Source organism: Diabrotica virgifera, chromosome 3 (assembly GCF_917563875.1).
Source record: "Diabrotica virgifera virgifera chromosome 3, PGI_DIABVI_V3a".
Taxonomy (NCBI): Eukaryota; Metazoa; Arthropoda; class Insecta; order Coleoptera; family Chrysomelidae; genus Diabrotica; species Diabrotica virgifera.
The window spans coordinates 228058335-228079533 of NC_065445.1; the positions used below are offsets into that span (position 1 = coordinate 228058335).

Below are 21199 nucleotides of genomic sequence, written 5' to 3' on the forward strand. Positions count from 1 at the left end.
ACTTCTCTTAGTAAATAAAATAATTTATAGTGCTTTTTAAAACGCAAATAATATATTTTTTGCAAATTTGATTTTTAAATTTTATAGAGTGAGTTTTATGTATGGAAACACTCAATTATCTCGGAAACAGCTTGCACGATTTTTATAGATTTTGGTGGGTAAGTGTTTTCTGAGGCAGCCGATATTATAGTGGCAATTGCATTGTTGTCAGATTTTTTGTTTTTCTAGAAATCTAATGAACTTTCTTATTTCGAATAGAACACCCTGTATATTTTTGCGTTTTGAAGTCCTAAAGAAATACTGACTATTTTTCATGTTATATTCCCTATACCTAAATGCCATAGTTTCGGAGTTATTGCTACATTTATTTTAGAAAACAATTTTAAACAAATTATAAAAATCGATTTTTTCGGTTGGAGTAAATATTACTTTAGGTTCTTTGGATCATTGGGACCAAAAAAGTTTTTTTGTAATTTTTCTATAACATCAACTGTTTTCGAGTTATAAACACTTTAAAACTAAAAAAAAATCGAATAATAACGATTTTCAAGGTTCAAAAACAAAAATAAAAAATATAATTTTAGAAATTACGAAGTACCTAAATTTAAGCTCTATCCTTTTTCTAGGAGCTGGCCATAAGAGTTTTTGGTAAGTTTTTCTAAAACATCGCCTTTTAATTTGTTAATAAAGCGCATATGAGAGGACGGGCGATCGGGCTGCATTAACAACTAAACAACTAAATAAAATATTTTAATATAAAACAAGTTCAAATTACTTATCGATATCTGGTAAAATAGGGCTTGAACTCGAATTTGGGTACTACGCAGTTTCAAAACTAACAATTTTTATTTGTATTTTTGAACCTTGAAAATCGTCATTATTCGATTTTTTTCAGTTTTAAATTGTTTATAACTCGGAAACGATTATTTTTATAGAAAAATTAAAAATATCTTTTTTGTTCACAATTATCCAAAGAATATAAAATAATATTTACCCGGACCGAAAAAATTTATTTTTTAAATTTGTTTAAATTTTTTTTTTTTTGTAAATGTAGCAATAACTCATAAATTATGGCATTTAGGTATAGCGAATATAACATGAAAAATAGTCAGTATTTCTTTAGGACTTCAAAACGCAAAAAAATATACAGAGTGTTCCATTTGAAATAAGAAAGTTCATTAGATTTCTAGAAAAACAAAAAATCTGACAACAATGTAATTGCCACTATAATATCAGTCACCTCGGAAAACCCTTACCCACCAAAATCTATAAAAATTTTGCAAGCCGTTTTCGAGATAATTGAGTGTTTCCATACATAAAACTCAATCTGTATATAATTATTTAAATAAATAGGAGGCCAAATTTAATTTAGTCAGTCTTAGTGTAGCGATCACGCTACTAATTAAATTACTTTAATTAAAATTGGATTAAAATATACCCCTCTACAAAAACCTTGGGTGACGCCCGCGAAGATCCAACACCGATTTTTCGGTGCACAGGCGCGCCAATAGAAAGAAAATCGATGATTGTCGATTTCTAGTTTAGTTGGTCACGAACTCACAAAGAGGCAACACATCGTCATTACTTAGGTGACGGAGTTTGGGCAAAATTGGGAAAATATATAACTAAAGACCTCGAACATCAGCCAATAACCCATACTAATAATAATCAAGCAGTAGTTATATCTGGAGGCTTATTTACAAGAAAGGAAAAAGGTTATAATACCGCCGATGTGTTGCTTTGCTCAAGTGAGTATATTGATATATTTCTCTTTATTTCTTCATTATAAAATCAAATTCACCATCCTAGATATCTCGTTCGTTATCTGTAGATATTAATTTCAGTTAAGAAATAATTTAAATGTCACATTATAAGTTATATTACGGTAAGGATATTCGTTTCCATTTGCAAAGGAACAGTCAAGGCCATATGTTTTAGTGCTAAAGTTAAATTCCAATTTCTCATTAGACTTTTTGCTCTAGGTTTTTTTGAGGTAATAATATAAAAAAGTTTTAACGAATATCAGACATGTCATGCGCATGTCCCTGCCATGTCTGATTTGATGATTTGAGTTAGTTTCAGTTTGACATGACATATGTATACCTAACCTGAGTTTTTTTTGTTTTGGTTTCCAGTGCAGTGACCCTGTGCTGTCTACACATAGTGTTATAAATAATGTAATTAAATTGATAAAATTTATTTTAGATTCCGTCCCGTAGCTACTTGTCACATAGACACTTAGCCTAGTCAATTTATATAGATTGTATCATCATTTAATGTGCCATCATATAAATATGTGCCAGTTACTGTAAGCAGCTAGGGTATGGGTTACCCCTAGAGTTACTTTTGATTGGATTGGATAGTACCTATTTCACAACATCCAGGATTGGATTTATCACCACAGCAGCCCACTAGTTTTGCCGTGCCAAGAGGAAATTCATTCCTATCTGGACCTTTTTAAATAGGACTTGTGGTTAAGATAAGTTGTTTAATCTTATTATTTACATATTTTGGGTACTCTGTAGTTGCTTGCACTGTAAACTTCTTGTATGCATACAATTGAGGTAAACTAGGTACATATTTCTTGATAGATAGGGTTTTAGGTCATTGGTTTTTTTTTGATTTAATATAAGTAGTTTCCAATAAATAAAATTAGGTCTTGTTCAATAATCATTATAAATAATAATTGTAGCTTAAAAATTTGATAGGAAAGGGATCGTTAAAGATTTGTCGCGGATTTCAAATAGGGAATATGTCTTGTAGGTTTTTACATTGTATATAAAGAGTAACTGACCAACTCATTTATACAACTCATTTATATCACTCATTTATATAACTCATTTATATAACTCATTATATATTTACTTATTAGTGTTTTTGCTAGGTGAGATCTTTATTATTTTTGGTAACCGTAGCGTTCTTGTTGTGGATCTCACTCTAGCGTAGTTCAATTTAGGAAATAATTACTAACTTTTTAGTTGTAAGGACTTAGTGCTATTCTAACGGACTTTTGCTTTGGATTTTGACTTTAATACCTTTGCTTGGCCAGTGATAGTGGATAATTGCTTGTTAAGTGGCCTTTGCGGTCCTATTTGATCTTCTCCCCATCCACTATCACTGTTATTACGTTGCGTTATATGTAAAGTGTTAACATTTAATATTTATTATTAATATATTTGTATGTATTAAGGTTGGTGTTTTATTTCAGTCTGTATTACCAGTATATAACATAGCAAGACAAGATCAGTATTTAGTATTTTGTATTTCAGGTGGTTGTAACCAGTGTCATAGAGTTACCGTTGTTCGTTACTTCAAAATCTCGAACCTGTCCAACTTCTTGGTTCTGAGAGCCGAGTTGTTCGTTCGAGTTGGCGCCCTTTTTTCTTCTTCTTTCTTTGTTGTAACTCGATATTATTTTATCTCTAGCATTCTTATCTATTTTCCTTCCATTTTTGTATTAACAGTCTCATTTCCTTCCTAGTTACTATCATTTCATTACCAAATTTTCTTCTCATATCTCTAAAGCCAATATTCGGTGTATGGAAGCTAGCCCGAATACTCATACTTGAGATTTAGTGTCTCTCTGCCCTTTTGATTTTTTTTTCCTTCTGAGCTAAGCCCCTCTTCTTTTGTCTTAAATCTCTTATCATTTATTTTACCCATCTTTATTCAGTTCTTCTCTTCAAAAATCTCTATACCCAGAGTATAGAGGTTTCAATTGGCTAGACCCAACGTGTGGCTTCTTTTACATTTCTGGCTTTAAAAATATTTTCTTTAATTTTTGGTTTTTATCTTGGTGATTTCAGTGATTGGGTTTGGTAGATTTTCACTTTGACGTTGAGTTTTGTACTTCAACTTGTTGTTTTTTTTTTTGGAGATTATCTTATATCTATATCTTGTATAAACTTGTTTTGCTATAGTATACTGTGTTGACTGAATAAATCGCTTTGTTTTGATTGGTTAAAGAACTATTTTGGTATTAATAATAAATTAAATTAAAATTAAAAATTTAAATATCTTGAATTTAACAATCTCATCGATGTTTACAAGTCCGGAGTAGCATTAATAGTGAATCACTACCTTGAATTAAAAGTATTATTCAATTTTAGGTTTATCGGGAGTGTAGCAGTACATTTCATCGGATTTCACGACTGGACCAAACAAATAAACATTGCTGGTATAGGTATCGACTCAGAACATTAACTTGAGGACAGAGAGTAAGTTAAACTTTACCTACTTACATTTTATCTCATTCTCGTGTTTACTTCCCAGTGGTGTGTAATGGCATCTTTTAAGGCAGAACATCTGTCAACCCCTGAATTGGATTACGAGTTGAAAATTCGTCAGTTAGCTGATCCATCGCTAACTACTGATAGGGCTAAAGTGATCGTTTTGACAGGTGCGTTAAAGCAAGCTTCAGCAAATCGGAGTCATGCTGTTCTGTCAGCTTTCCAACTAAATTTTAGTGATGAGGTCCGTGAAATAGAAGCTACCCTTGCAGATTTGAAGACCCAAATTAGCTCTTTTGTTGGCTCCCATAGTGATGTTTTATATGGTCGCTTGACTTCCCGTTTAGGTCATGTTTCAGGTAGGGTTCATTTGTTAGAGTCAGTAACCGAGGAAGAGGATGCCATCAAGAAGTCTCTTAACTTCAAGATACTTAATCTGGAAGGAGAACTTGAGTTTAAAGTAACTCCACAGGCTCACTCCACTCCTCATAACCCTAGTGTTTCGGTTAATTCATTTCCTTTCTTTAAGTCAGCTCCAATTCATAAATGGGGTGTACATTTTTCTGGTGGTTCGAATGAAAATGTTGTTAGTTTCTTAGAGAAAATAGAATGTCTGCGTCTAGCGCGTGGGAACAGTGAAGATGAGTGCTTTTCATCAGCAGGTGATCTTTTTAAGGATTCAGCCTTTACTTGGTACCTCAATAATCGAGGTAGTTTTACTTCATGGCAAGAGTTAGTTGCCAAACTTAAGTCTGATTTTCTTCCTTACAACTATGAAGACAACTTATTAGACGAAATTAAATCCCGGAAACAAGCTCCCCAGGAGAAAGTCACCATCTTCATCAATGAAGTTGTCAGTTTGTGTAAACGTTTGGAAGTCCCTCTTTCTGAGTCCCATATAGTGAGAATCATTAAGAAAAATTTGTTGCCGTCTTATCATCCTAGTCTGGCACTCACTGACATTCTCTCGATTGCTGACCTTACAGAAAAATGTAAGAGGTTAGAAGAAGTTTTGTCATGGTCTTCTGAACCTATATCTAGTGTCCCTAGTCGGTCAAGCGTTAGAAACAACGAATCTTCCTATTCTGGTAGGCCAAATTATTCCCGGTCTGGTAATGTCTCCACTTTTAACTCCAGAATTACCTGTTGGAATTGTCGTCAGCCAGGACATGGGTATTTTGACTGTTCTGAACCGAGAGGGTTGTTTTGCTATGGGTGTGGACATCAAGGAGTCCGTAAGTTTGAGTGCGAATTCTGTTCGGGAAACGACAGAAGGGGTGGGTCGTCTCCCCTGGCTCCCACTCCTCATCAAAATACAGGGAATACCCTAGAAAATCCTCAAAACCCAGGAAGCAGTTTCTCGAGTCAGGAGGCCCATGCCTCAACCACCCAAACATCTCAACCTCCACCGAAAGACAAAAGACCACGGAACGGCAGATACCAACCGAAAAGAGGACGTTAGTTGACCATGTCCTTTGTGATTCTTCTGTAGTTTCTCCAAGTAATCCCTTATCTTCCCTCATTGATATTGACATTAATTCATTATTAGTTAGAAAAAACAAGGATAATCGTCCATACCTTGAAATATCTATCTTAGGACATTCTTGTTTAGCTTTACTGGACACAGGGTCCAATATCTCTATTTTAGGTTCTTTAGGTCTGGAATTTCTCCAGAATTCTAATGTTAAGATAGGAATGGATGAGAGTTTGCAAGTGACTACAGCTGATGGTCAGGTCCAACCAATTTTAGGTCAGTTCACAACTGAGATTTCTGTTAGTTCATGTAAAAGGATGATTACATTTTTTGTTATACCTTCTGTTAAGAATTCAGTTATCCTAGGGATGGATTTTCTGAAAACTTTTAATAGTGAATTGAATTTTTCTGAATTTTCGTTATCTGTCTCTTCTTTTAATATCTCTTGCGTTGATGCAGGTAAAGATATGAGTAGACTTAATGCTCAGGAGTTAGAGCAGTTGAATAATGTCATCAGATCCTTCTCTTCTATCTCTTCGAAGAATCAGTTAGGCAGAACTCATCTCATCGAACATCACATTGATGTGGGTTCGTCTAAGCCCTTCAGACAATACCAGTATCCATTGCCTCAAGCCTGGCATGAGAGCTTAGTTAAGGAGGTGGAGGAAATGCTTAAGCTTGGTATTATCGAGCAGAGCTCGTCTAGCTTTTGTAGTCCCTTATGGATGACAAAGAAGAAGGATGGGACTTTTCGTGTCTGTTTTGACGGACGTAAACTTAACAGCATTACGATGAATAGGGATGCCTATCCTATACCTCGTATAGATATCATCCTCACCAAGCTACAAAATGCTAAATACATTTCATCCATCGACTTAAAGAAGGCATTTCTACAGATCCCATTAAGCGAAGAGATTAAGAAACTTACGGCTTTTGCAGTAAGTGGCAAAGGATTGTACCAGTTTACTACAATGCCTTTTGGTCTGGTGTCTGCTCCCCAGACTATGTGTAGATTAATGGATTTGGTAATAGGTCCTGCTTTAGATCCCTATTGTCAATATTATCTTGATGATATTCTAGTCATTACTCCTGATTTCGACACTCATATCTCTGTATTGCAACAGTTGTTTCAGCGTCTCAAAGATGCAAATTTGACTATTAACTTAGATAAAAGCAGCTTTTGTCGTGATTCTATTAAGTTTTTAGGATATGTTGTAGATTCACATGGCTTACATACTGACCCTGACAAAGTGTCAGCTATTCGTGATTTTCCTGTGCCTAAAAATACCACCCAGGTTCGTCGATTGTTAGGAATGGTGGGTTACTATAAAAAGTTTGTTAAGTCTTATTCTACCTTGTTGTCCCCTATTACTGACTTACTTCAAAATAGGAAAAAGGGACAAAATATTGTGTGGACTCCTGAAGCTAATGAAGCTTTCATTAAAATCAAGGAGGCTCTCACCAACTCCCCAGTTATGGTAGCCCCAGATTTCACTAAGCCTTTCTATTTGATGACTGATTGTTCAAACACAGCATCTGGTGGTGTACTCTATCAAATTGTCGATGGAGAGGAACACCCTATAGCCTATACAAGCAGGAAATTAAACAAAGCCCAGAAAAATTATACTACAACCGAAAAAGAGTTGTTAGCTATAATTACGGGCATTGAACATTTCAGATATTTTCTGGAAGGTCGTTCGTTTACGGTCATAACTGACCATAGTAGTTTGGTGTGGTTACAGAGTATGAAGAACCCATCTCCTCGTTTGGCTAGGTGGATTTTAAAATTGGCACAATATGATTATAAAATTGTTCATCGTAAAGCTGCAGGTGTAGTAGTCGCTGATGCACTATCTAGAACTTTTGATATTAACTTGTTAGATTTATCTACTCTACAACCAGATGACTGGTATCGAAAAATGTTGTATGATGTCCAGAATGTTCCAGGTAAATTTCCTGATTTTAAAGTTGAGCATGGTGTGTTGTATAAACATGTGTTAAGTTCTATGGATGCCCTTACTGGAATGTCGGAATGGAAGATAGTCGTTCCAACAGCAAATAGAGCAGAGGTTTTGGCCACTTTTCATGACCATCCTACTGCAGCTCATTTTGGCTTCTACAAAACTTACTGTCGTATATCTGAACTGTATTACTGGCCGAAGATGCGTCAGACTATTCGTAGCTATCTCGCCCGATGCAAAATTTGTGCTACGTGTAAGTCGACAAATCTTCCCCAACCAGGTTTAATGGGTAGTTATCGACGGATTGATTTTCCATTCCAACTTATATCTTTGGATCTTATTGGTCCTTATCCTAGGTCGTATAAAGGTGCTCAATATGCCTTAGTAGTTGTTGATTACTTTACAAAATTTCCTTTGGTGCATACTATGTCTAAAGCAACTACTTCAGCCATTATCAAGTATCTAGAGAATGAAGTTTTCCTAATTTATGGTGTTCCACAGATCGTGTCTTGCGATAATGGACCCCAGTTCACAGCCAAGGCTTTTCGTGATCTCATGTCTAAATATAATGTACAAAAGATCTGGTACAATGCGAACTATCATCCTCAAATTAATCATACTGAAAGAGTAAACAAATCTATCGTTACTGCTTTAAGATCATATTCATTTCCTGATCAGAGAGCTTGGGATACTCATATCCACTCTATAGTACAAGCTATTAGGACTTCTTCTCACGAAATAACCAAATGTCCTCCATCTTACTTAATGTTTGGTCGTCATGTTCCTCTTTCTGGTGATTATTTTGGTAAAATCTCAGAAAATGCCACTAATTTTCCTGCAATATCAGATAAGTTACACCACTTAGAAGATATTCAGCATCTTCCTGACATATATGTGGATGTTCGCAAACGTTTGAAAGCATCTTATGACAGAAATAAGTGCCGTTATGACCTGAGAAAGCGAGCCTTATCGTTCAGAGTCGGAGATTCCGTTCTGAAGAAAAATTTTGTCAAGTCAGATAAAGTGAATTTCCAATCTGCCAAGTTGTGTCAAAAATACATACCTTGCACTGTTATTAAGGTTATCTCCCCTTTGATTTATGAGTTGAAGGAAACGTCCACCGGCAGGAAACTAGGAAGGTTTCATGTCAAAGATTTACTTGAGGATAAGACTGTAGGTCCACATAACTTGTCTGACAATTCAGATGGTTCATCTTCAGATGAAGATTAAATTGTGAGGGCCAGTTTGTTATTTATGATCTATTTATCTATTCTGTTTACCTGGTTAACATCTGTTGTTATGCCTTTTATCTTATTTTATCTTATATTATCTTATCTTAATGTTGGTTAATATCTTAGTTTATGGACTTGTTCATTTTGCTGTTGGTTGTCTCTTAAAGTCCAAACTATATATCATAGGAGTGCAGGATGGATAATGGGAATTTTCCCCATCTTGAATTCTGGGTTAAATAGATATTTATAGGGATAGTTAGGAAACCGTTTCTATAATATTTTCTTTGATTGACGGTTGCATGAGCTCGTGGACCATGGCCATAAAGCTTATGCATTCACTTACTTACTGTGTCAGGGTTTAGCGTGGGTTCAGGACTGATCACCCTGGACTTGGGCATTTCACTTGGCTCAAAAATATATTAATATCTATAAGTTGTTCCTAGAGTATCTCTTAGGTTGAAATTAGAATGTGTCATGTAGAATTGGATCGTTCTGATATTCAGCAGTAAGTCAGTCTGTTTAACTTGGTTGTCATCTCCTATGCTGTTATCTTTTAAATGATTTGAGTTTTAACATATCTTATTACCGTAAGTTTGGTTACCTGTCTCTACCACTTGCTTGGATTAGTGGCTGTGAGTATGTGAGTTACCTTATTTGTCTCCCTACTGAGCATTATGTTAGTAGATGTTCTTCTGCCTTAAATATGAAAAGGTAGATGTGAGTTTATCTTTACCTTTACCTGAAGTGAGTTTATCTTTACCTTTAGTTTGAGTTTATCTCGTACCTTTACCTTGATGAGTTTATCTCTTATCTATATCTTGATTGAATGTATATCTTATCTTTATCTTGATTTTTATAAAGTCCTAAGAATTTGTCCTTCTCTGTGCTTGTCGTGAGTAAAGAATTGGACCACGTCAATAGTACAGTTTAGGTACTACACTTAGGATTTTTATTACCTTTTACCTTTTGTGCATACCCTCTACCACGAGTAGATGCGGGCTTGCCAGTATCTTTACCTTTTAGCATACCCTATACTATGCGTATAGTGCGCTTGCTAGTATCTTTACCTAGATTGTGTCTTCCTATCGCTACGAAAGCAAGTAGACGTTATGAATTATCTTTTACCTTGAGTTTTAGATGTTGATATCCGGAACCATATCATATATGTTTAGGTTTGTAGTAATGTAGTTTTAACTGGTCCTAATGAATTAGTCCCTCATTGAATTCTGGGGTGATTAATAGAATTTGTTCGCTCTAGTGTCAATGTTGGGTAAAGTTAATAGGATGCGTTTAGGTTAATTGTTGTTTATGGTTCTTAGTTATATTGTGTTAAGGGTTGTTAATACACACCTGTAATTTAGTTTTAATCATGGGTTTACTAACACTTGAGAATGTAGATAGTAAGTAGTGTTAAGAGTTGACTTACTCTATAAGGTTGTATAATTATATTTAAAATGTTAGTGATTAACGCGTAATTATTTGTTTTTCTCTATCTTTGGTTTTACTAAATTAAAGTAAATTATCTTGTTGAATAACTTATGTCAGTCAGTTACGTATGTCGGTTAGCTACACATCCCTTCTATGTTCTATACTTTCTGCAAATACCATTAAAGATATCTCGCGTGGCCTCTATACTGTCTGTATGACTTCGTCCTGATTTTTGTTCTGTCTCCTCAGCAAATAGTATGGCTGTTGAGCCTACCAAAATTATGGTTTTATACCACAACGTTTCTCCTTTACCGTGTCCATCCTCAGGTTCGCCTAGCGTCAGTTAGTTCTGGAAAATAAAAAAAAGGAAACTTGTAGAGTTTTCCTTTTTTTGCTGGAGAAGAGGGAGAATGTAGCGATCACGCTACTAATTAAATTACTTTAATTAAAATTGGATTAAAATATACCCCTCTACAAAAACCTTGGGTGACGCCCGCGAAGATCCAACACCGATTTTTCGGTGCACAGGCGCGCCAATAGAAAGAAAATCGATGATTGTCGATTTCTAGTTTAGTTGGTCACGAACTCACAAAGAGGCAACACATCGTCATTACTTAGGTGACGGAGTTTGGGCAAAATTGGGAAAATATATAACTAAAGACCTCGAACATCAGCCAATAACCCATACTAATAATAATCAAGCAGTAGTTATATCTGGAGGCTTATTTACAAGAACGGAAAAAGGTTATAATACCGCCGATGTGTTGCTTTGCTCAAGTGAGTATATTGATATATTTCTCTTTATTTCTTCATTATAAAATCAAATTCACCATCCTAGATATCTCGTTCGTTATCTGTAGATATTAATTTCAGTTAAGAAATAATTTAAATGTCACATTATAAGTTATATTACGGTAAGGATATTCGTTTCCATTTGCAAAGGAACAGTCAAGGCCATATGTTTTAGTGCTAAAGTTAAATTCCAATTTCTCATTAGACTTTTTGCTCTAGGTTTTTTTGAGGTAATAATATAAAAAAGTTTTAACGAATATCAGACATGTCATGCGCATGTCCCTGCCATGTCTGATTTGATGATTTGAGTTAGTTTCAGTTTGACATGACATATGTATACCTAACCTGAGTTTTTTTTGTTTTGGTTTCCAGTGCAGTGACCCTGTGCTGTCTACACATAGTGTTATAAATAATGTAATTAAATTGATAAAATTTATTTTAGATTCCGTCCCGTAGCTACTTGTCACATAGACACTTAGCCTAGTCAATTTATATAGATTGTATCATCATTTAATGTGCCATCATATAAATATGTGCCAGTTACTGTAAGCAGCTAGGGTATGGGTTACCCCTAGAGTTACTTTTGATTGGATTGGATAGTACCTATTTCACAACATCCAGGATTGGATTTATCACCACAGCAGCCCACTAGTTTTGCCGTGCCAAGAGGAAATTCATTCCTATCTGGACCTTTTTAAATAGGACTTGTGGTTAAGATAAGTTGTTTAATCTTATTATTTACATATTTTGGGTACTCTGTAGTTGCTTGCACTGTAAACTTCTTGTATGCATACAATTGAGGTAAACTAGGTACATATTTCTTGATAGATAGGGTTTTAGGTCATTGGTTTTTTTTGATTTAATATAAGTAGTTTCCAATAAATAAAATTAGGTCTTGTTCAATAATCATTATAAATAATAATTGTAGCTTAAAAATTTGATAGGAAAGGGATCGTTAAAGATTTGTCGCGGATTTCAAATAGGGAATATGTCTTGTAGGTTTTTACATTGTATATAAAGAGTAACTGACCAACTCATTTATACAACTCATTTATATCACTCATTTATATAACTCATTTATATAACTCATTATATATTTACTTATTAGTGTTTTTGCTAGGTGAGATCTTTATTATTTTTGGTAACCGTAGCGTTCTTGTTGTGGATCTCACTCTAGCGTAGTTCAATTTAGGAAATAATTACTAACTTTTTAGTTGTAAGGACTTAGTGCTATTCTGACGGACTTTTGCTTTGGATTTTGACTTTAATACCTTTGCTTGGCCAGTGATAGTGGATAATTGCTTGTTAAGTGGCCTTTGCGGTCCTATTTGATCTTCTCCCCATCCACTATCACTGTTATTACGTTGCGTTATATGTAAAGTGTTAACATTTAATATTTATTATTAATATATTTGTATGTATTAAGGTTGGTGTTTTATTTCAGTCTGTATTACCAGTATATAACATAGCAAGACAAGATCAGTATTTAGTATTTTGTATTTCAGGTGGTTGTAACCAGTGTCATAGAGTTACCGTTGTTCGTTACTTCAAAATCTCGAACCTGTCCAACTTCTTGGTTCTGAGAGCCGAGTTGTTCGTTCGAGTTGGCGCCCTTTTTTCTTCTTCTTTCTTTGTTGTAACTCGATATTATTTTATCTCTAGCATTCTTATCTATTTTCCTTCCATTTTTGTATTAACAGTCTCATTTCCTTCCTAGTTACTATCATTTCATTACCAAATTTTCTTCTCATATCTCTAAAGCCAATATTCGGTGTATGGAAGCTAGCCCGAATACTCATACTTGAGATTTAGTGTCTCTCTGCCCTTTTGATTTTTTTTTCCTTCTGAGATAAGCCCCTCTTCTTTTGTCTTAAATCTCTTATCATTTATTTTACCCATCTTTATTCAGTTCTTCTCTTCAAAAATCTCTATACCCAGAGTATAGAGGTTTCATTAGGTAAAAGGTTTATCCTTCAGCTTTGTAAAAAAATCCTAAAGACCTTCATTAAAATGTAAATTACCTTAGCAGTTAAAAAAGTAAATATTGTGCAAAAATGGCCCCTTTTTAATTATTTAAACAATGATCCCCTCATATGATTTGGATACTTTTTTGAAAATATATTTTGTATTCACCTAAACTTTGATATAAAATTTATTCCAACCTGTACTGAATTACATTTTGATTTTTTTTATTTTATTAGGCTAAAAGTTTGCCACTCCTATCCCCTGACTTCCCCCAAACCCCACCACCCGTAATGGGGGAAAACGAAAAATTTCGATTTACCAAAAATCTGTACGCCGTAGAAAAAATATTTTAAACAAGAAATGTAGCTGAGTTAATTTTGAACTAAAATGTTTATTAGCGTTTTTGTGTAGAATGAACCGTTCTCTCAGAACTAGCTCTTGAAGCGACCGGCGATTTTCATTTCCACATAGACTAGTCAATGAAAGTGATATAATTCAGTCAATTTGTACTCTACGAGCCCCTAGTGGGAAAGTTTTGGGGTAGTTCTGCTTTCTTTCATTATATATGTATTTTGGGCTGCCGAATCCGAATATGAGGTTTGCGGACAAAATCTCGTAACAGAACATTAAGTAAATCGCAAAAAAGCGAAAAATTTCTGCTTTTTTCCTCAAACCTCGAAAACTATTATTGTTTAGTAAATGGTCTGTTAAGAGGAAACAGTAGCGATTAACAGGTAGCGAAAACGCGTTCCAAGATTGCGGCTGTAATTTTGAATATTTTTTCGAGACATTTGGCACACGTATACGTAATATAATAAAGAATGGCGGTACAGAGCCCAATTTGAAAAATATATTATTATGTGGAAATTACTCTGTAATTATATACAATATTAAAAAAGCGAGCCTGTACCGCCATTAAGAAGAACAAAAAAATACACTTTCTTCAAATAAACTTTTTTATCCGATGCCTAGATTTTGTGTGATTTTGGAACTACTAATGAAATAAAAAATTTTAGTAGTTCCAAAATGACACACAATCTAGGCATCGGATAAAAAAGTTTATTAGAAGAAAGTGTATTTTTTGTTCTTCTTAATGGCGGTACAGGCTCGTTTTTTTAATATTGTATTTAATTAGAGTAATTTCCACATATTAATATATTTTTCAAATTGGGCTCTGTACCGCCATTCTTTATTATATTACGAATGCGTGTGCCAAATATCTCGAAAAAATATTCAAAATTACAGCCGCAATCTTGGAACGCGTTTTTGCTACCTGTTGATCGCTACTGTATCACCTTAACAGAAATTAAATAAAATTCTCTACAAATATCACTATTTACTTTTTTTTTCAGACGAACCTTTCGGTCTAAAGTGCAAGTTGCAAATTGCCAATTTTTAACGGTCTCTGCAAAACCCACTTTTTACATTTCAAAACCCACTTTATTTTTTATTAGAATGCTGTCATTTGATAAATTTCTCCTAGTTTTCTGCACAAATAATTAAAAAGAAATAAAAGTCGAAATTGTACAAATTTAGTATCACAAAACTTCACAATCACTTCGATGGCATCGTGTCCTGGCTCAGGGCCTGATTGCTCCATCGTCAGCTTCAGGGGTCGTTCTCCTGGAAAATAAAAGGAGTAGTGAGATACTGACTTCTGATCATAATATATCAAGGCGAGATGAATGATTACGAAATAACTTATAAGATTCTACATACCTCTGTCTCTTTATTCAGTCTCTTCTACGTCTATATCAAAACTACTTTCCGGGAGCTCAATGTTGTCACACAGTCCTTCGCATGGTGTGCAAATTGGGGAACAATGGAGGCCCGCCTTCCTGCATCCACAATTGCGTTGGCAGCCCTTTTTACATTTACAAGAAATATACCGTAGTAGTGAGTTTGGTGCAGGGTCCAAAGTGGTCGGCACTGGCACGAGACCACTAGTAATTTTTTTTCCAACCCCACTCACTTGGATTTTTTGTTGGTCGTCAAGTGTGGCTTAATATAAATATAACCATTGCTGCACCTGATAGTAAACTCTAAGTGAATGTTTTCGTGCAGCAGATTCGGTAGGGGGTAATGAGGCAATGTTGGTCTTATTTTTGTATGATGAAGATACGTATTGCCTGTATCTCAAATCGTTCAGACTGGTCTCTTTTTTCTTTCATATAGGGCCATTCCATATGAGAAACATTTTTCCTGCTGTAGCAACCTCACCCTGATGTGCATTAGGGTCTTAAAAAGCCTCCATGGTTGGTTGCAAGTCTGTGTTTTTCTGCGGGACTTCAAGGAATTTCAGTTTTCCCTGATTAAACAAAGTAGTATCACAACCACTCATCGCATGACATGCGATCCTACATTGTAGGAATAAAATATAGTCCACTAAGATTTTTTCAGCAGCCAGATGAGGGTTGTAGAAGCTTTGCGAAACCTTTCCTTTTCCTGGTTTCCGAAAAAATATATTTTTTGTGTTAGGACTACACAGGCCAATCAAAATGACCAGAAGGTCGGTATCTTCCCCCAACACTGTCACATGTCCATTTGACGGTGCCATCTCAAGAGCTGTCGTGATAATTAGAATATCAGCATCGTCCTAAGGATGGAGGATGTAAATTTATCAAATGCCAGACGTGACAGCATTCTAATAAAAAATAATGTTTTGGAATGTAAAAAGTGGGTTTTTACAGAGATCGTTAAAAATTGGCAATTTTCAACTTGCACTTTAAACCGAACGGTTCATCTGGAAAAAAAGTAGATAGTGATATTTTTAGAGAATTTTAAGTACTTTAATTTCTGTTCTAACAGGGAATCCTCCGTTATTATTGTTACAGATGCGATGTCAGTTCTCACAGCTATTAACCAACCTATTTTTCCAACCACATACTCCAATCCCTATATAATATTAATTAAAAAATTGGTGAAACAATTTAAAGAAAATAAAAAAAATGTGATATTTATATGGGCCAAAGCACACAGTGGGATTAAACATAATGAGCATGTGGACCAATTAGCCAAATTAAGTATTTATTCAGGGGATACCACAGAATATCTACCAAGTCTTTCTGATTTGGTTGCCACACGTAAGGCAGCGATGAAACATAAATGGAGTGACTTATGGTCCGAGTTTTGCTTTACCAATCCAAATAGATACACTTCTTTACACACAACTGTCCCTGTTTCACATTGGCCTAGAACCTATAATGTCCCTAGGCGTTATATAACAACTATATCTAGGCTAAAATTTGGACATGCTTGCTTTCCTGTTCATCTTGCAAGAATTCATGTGGTTGAGAGTAAAAACTGTGTGGAATGTGGAGTAGAAGGCGACCTAGATCATGTAATTTTTGGTTGTGCCAAAAATAATCTGGAATCCACCTTATTATATAATAATATAGTTCATATTACCGGTAAATCTCCGTTTAACTTTTTATCTGCTCTAGCGACTCAAAATAGATTAATTTACGACTGCATAATCGATTTTTTGGCCAAATGTAATATTTTTCTTTAGTTGGAAAAAAAAATAATAATAATTTGTTTTTACTGTTTACCTTTGTTTTCTCTCCTTTATATGTTTAATCCTATTTACCGTGGCCTAGTTTTCCTGTGTATGTTTTATATTATAATGTCCTGATGGGCCCCTGGACGTGAAGCGTGTGACCCATGTTAATGTGTATGTATATATATAAATTTTCTCTTCTTTTCACTAATTGTTGTATCGATTTCCAACTTTAAATTTATCTATTCTAGTCTATTCAATTGCAAATAATTCATAATGAGATTAAAAAAAACATGTAACTGGCTGTATGGCAAACTGCCAAAGCCATAAAAAAAATTTCTGTTAACAGACCATTTACTAAAAGTTAATAGTTTTCGAGATTTAAGTAAAAAAGCCGGAAAAAGCAGAAATGTTTCGCTTTTTTCGCGATTTACTCAATTTTCCGTCACGAAATTTTGTCCGCAAACCACATATTCGGATTCAGCAGCCCAAAATACATACATAACCAAAGAAATCAGAACTACCCCAAAACTTTCCTAGTCAAAACAAAATTTGATTGAATTAATAAATTTTATTGATTTATGAGAACTGTAAAAAATGAAACTGACAATTGCGTAAAAATGCAAAAAATCGCATATAAAATTTTTACCGTCGAGTTGATAGGTACATATATTATTTAAAAAATTGATGTTGGCGCGTAACTAACATTCGAAATCGCTGGTCGTTATTTCCGAGAGAACGGTCTATTCTAAATAAAAAGTGCCAATGAACATTTTTGTTTAAAACTATCTCAGCTGCATAATTGTTTGAAATATTTTTTCCACAGCGTACAGATTCTTGAAAATATATGCTCCCCCTACGAGGGGGGTATTAGGGGGAAGCCCGGTGGTAGGAGTGGCAAATTTTTTTGCATCTTTTTTGAGGTCCCAAAATTGACATTCTCAGCAAAATTCAGTTTGTTCGAATGGTTTTTAAAGATAGAATCTCTGATTTATAGACTATCAATGATTTTTTATTATTTTGTTTTCACTATCGACTTTAGAAAAACTAGAATTTTTGGAAAGTATTCTCTTACCTTAGAAATAGTTTTATTGTGCATATTATATTCTACAACGTCTGCTTTCTCAAGCAGAGGCATTTTCACAACATAAACCACACCGTTATTACCTATCAAAAAAATTATTTATAATTATTTAAAATTTTACATTTTGGTAATAACAGAAAAAGTAAATACTGGAATTTATTGCTGGAACTGCTTATTTTAATTATTTAAAAAGGTTGGTGTAGGGCAGTCAATGAGGGTATTTGGCTCCGAATTCCATCCAACTACATCGATTTACTTGATATTTTCACAGTAAGTAGGGAATAGCTCAAGAAACAATGTCTACCCTATGCCGATGTGCGCTTTTATCTTGGGGGTGGTTCCCACCCCTTCTCGGGGGTGAAAAATGTTTTGGTTAAAATAGCCACGGAAGAGGCTCGAGAACCTAATTTTAAGCAAAAACTGTTCTATAATTATTATTTTTTGAAAACTCAATACCTACTTTTCGAGTTATTCGTGGTTGAAAATTGGCCATTTTCATTGAAACATAATACCTTTTCGAACGGTTTTTTGCGAATACCTTAAGAACTATGCATCCAACTAAAAATGCTATAAAAAACATTTTTGTAGCTTATAAAAAAACAAAGAGATTCGTTTCTTGACAAATCTTCTAGTTAAAATACAAAGAGGGATATGGTAGGCAAGAAGAGTTTGTTTTTTTGCTGCGTGCTCAAATCGCTGTATTCAACTTGAAATAACAGAGAAACTGTCGATTTTAGTCGTACAATGATACTAATAACTTTTGTAGCGCTTGAAATGATCTTTAAATTGAGCAATATAAAATGTCTATTGCATTCAAACTAAGCGAGATATTCTGCAAAAAAGTTGATGACTAATGTTTTTTAAGAAGAAATGAGAAGTATATTTAACCCCTCATCCATCAGAATTTAAATACATCGTTTTCCTTCTACAATACTTTTTACTAGAGTGTTATTTATATGTTCAAAGAGTTGGACTGGTTTAAAATCTGTTTTAAAACTGTTTAAAAAAAAAAATAAGGTCAAATTATAGAGATACTAAAAAGATAAGAGATACGGAAAAAAGATACCACAGAAAAATGTAGGGCTTTTTCAGATAAAAATTTTCTTTTTCTTTTTCATTACTGTATCTCTTATCATTTTCAAGTTACATGGAGAAAAAATAACATTTTTAAGGAAATTTAAAAATGCGATCTATAATTTGATCTGTTTTTTTTAAAACCATTCATTTTAAACCCGTCCAACTTTTTGAACATAGAAATAACACTATAATAAAAGGTATTGTGGAAGGAAAGCGATGCATTTACATTTTGATGGATGAAGGTTAAAATAACTTCTCATTTTTTCTTAAAATACATGTTATCAATTTTTTTGCAGCATATCCCGCTTAGTTTTCATGTAATGGACCTTTAATATAGCTTATTTTAAAGGTCCTTTCAAGCACTACAAAAGGTAATAGAAGCATTATACACCTAAAATCGACCGTTTCTCTGTTATTTCAAGTTGAATACACCAATTTGAGAATGTACCAAAAAACAAACTATTTTCACCTACCATATCTCTTTTTGTATTATAACTAGAAGATTTATGAAGGCAAATGTCTCTTTGTTTTTTATAACCTACAAAAATGTTTAATATAGTTTTTTTAGTTAGATGCATAGTTTTTAAGGTATTCGCAAAAAACTGTTCGAAAAGGTATTATGTTTCAATGAAAATGGCCAATTTTCAACCACGAATATCTTAAAAAGTATTGAGTTTTCAAGAAAAAATTATAGAACAGTTTTTGCTTTGAATTAGGTTCTCTAGCGAATTCCGTGGTAATTTTAACCAAAATATTTTCCACCCCTAAGAAGGGGTGGGAACCACCTCCAAGATAAAAGTACACATCGGCATAGGCTAGAGTTTGAATTGGGAGATAAGTAGAGGCTAGGCCCAAAATTTCATTAAAACCCATGCAGTATGATAGAATTCGGACGTAATATCCTATTCTTGCTCCCATTGACTGGCGTAGTGGTGTTTTGGTTATTCTGGGATGAATAAAAATTCAGGCAGACCGAGATTTACAGATTCAGTTATAATTATTAGTAGTGGGGTAAGAGGATGGAATACAGTCTTATCCAAACCATCTTCTCCAACCAAGCTGTGCTAAAGGCTCTTATTCTACACTTTATATGGACTATTGTAGCGGTTACCCAACTAATTGAATTAATTCAATTAAAATTTCATTAATAATATCCCTCATGAAAATCCTTGTGATACGCCCGCGATCGATTCACAAACGACATTTCTCTACACAGGCCAAAAACCTCGTTGTATTGGAGCGGAATTGATGTCTCGATTCGAACCATAGTTGGTCAAACTAGATTAAAGTGGACATGCCGCATATTGAGATCTATTCTCATTTTTAAGTGACGGATTTGGAAAGTATGGGATGGGAATAAAACAAATATAATTAAAAAGTAAATCAAACATCAGCCACTACCATTGCAAAACTACTAAATCAAAAAGTAAATATATCTTGGGACTTCTCCACATAGAAGAATAATACCGCCGGCGTGCTGCTATCTTTTCGATTCCGTCACTTGAATACTTACGTATTTAATTACTTATGTACCAGATATATTAGCAACCCTGTTATGGTTTACCCATAGAGTTTGCTGTTTTTGTTGGAGAGAACCATTTTACCTGATTTTACTGCAACCAGAATTATTATCCAGGACTTACCATCACAGCAGCCAACCAGTTTTACCGTGCCAAGAGGACATTCCTATGGACTTCGAACTTTTTACTTTTAAATAGTAAAAGTAGCTGTAAAAGTTAAGTTTGTTTACTTTTCATTACATATTTTGGTTAATACATATTTGCTTACAGTGTAAACTTATATGCATATATGATCAAGAAAGATACATATTTTCTTGATATATAGGGTTTTTGGGCCTTTGTTTTGTTCAATATAAGTAGTAGTTTTTTTCAAATAAATAAAATCAGGTCTTGGTAAATAATCATTATAAATAATTTCATCTTAAAATTTGATAGGGAATAGGGTTGTTAAAATAATTTATGTAGAGGTTTTTACAAATAGGGAATATGTCTAATATGTTTTTTTTTTAAATAGGATATAAAGAGTCACTGACCAATTCATTTATATAACTATTATTTTTGCTTGGAGAGATACTTATTTTTGACAACCGTAGATGTTCTTTTTGTGTATCTCATTCTAGCCGAGTTCATTTAGGTAATATTACTAACTTTTAGTTGTAAGACCCTTTTGCTATTCTAACGAACTTTGAGTTGATTGTGATATTAATACCTTTGCTTGGCACAGTGGTAGTGGTTATTTGCTTATTAAGTGGCTATTAGGTCCTGTTCGATCTTTACACCACCCACTGCCACTGTTATTTAGTTTTAGCTGTATATTTTACTTGTTTATATATCTAACATATTTATTATAAATATATTTGTTATTAGTAAGGTTGATTATTATTTCAGTCTCTATTATCAATATATAATATAGCAATACAAGGTTAGTATTGAGTATT

The 21199-nt window shown here is 34.0% G+C and overlaps 1 protein-coding gene and 1 long non-coding RNA gene across 2 annotated transcripts in view; one reads left to right on the forward strand and one right to left on the reverse strand.

Annotated features, from left to right (window-relative positions):
- The window catches only part of LOC126881566 (cilia- and flagella-associated protein 57), a 141448-nt gene that overhangs the window by 54204 nt on the left and 66045 nt on the right, over positions 1 to 21199 (reverse strand). The window contains exon 9 of the mRNA XM_050645890.1: positions 17656 to 17747. Within this exon, the coding sequence (XP_050501847.1) occupies positions 17656 to 17747 (92 nt within the window). The remainder of the gene's footprint in view (positions 1 to 17655; positions 17748 to 21199) is intronic.
- On the forward strand, positions 1390 to 12541 carry LOC126881567 (uncharacterized). The gene is made up of 2 exons (XR_007696917.1): positions 1390 to 1748; positions 11559 to 12541. It is a non-coding gene; the product is annotated as an uncharacterized LOC126881567 (long non-coding RNA).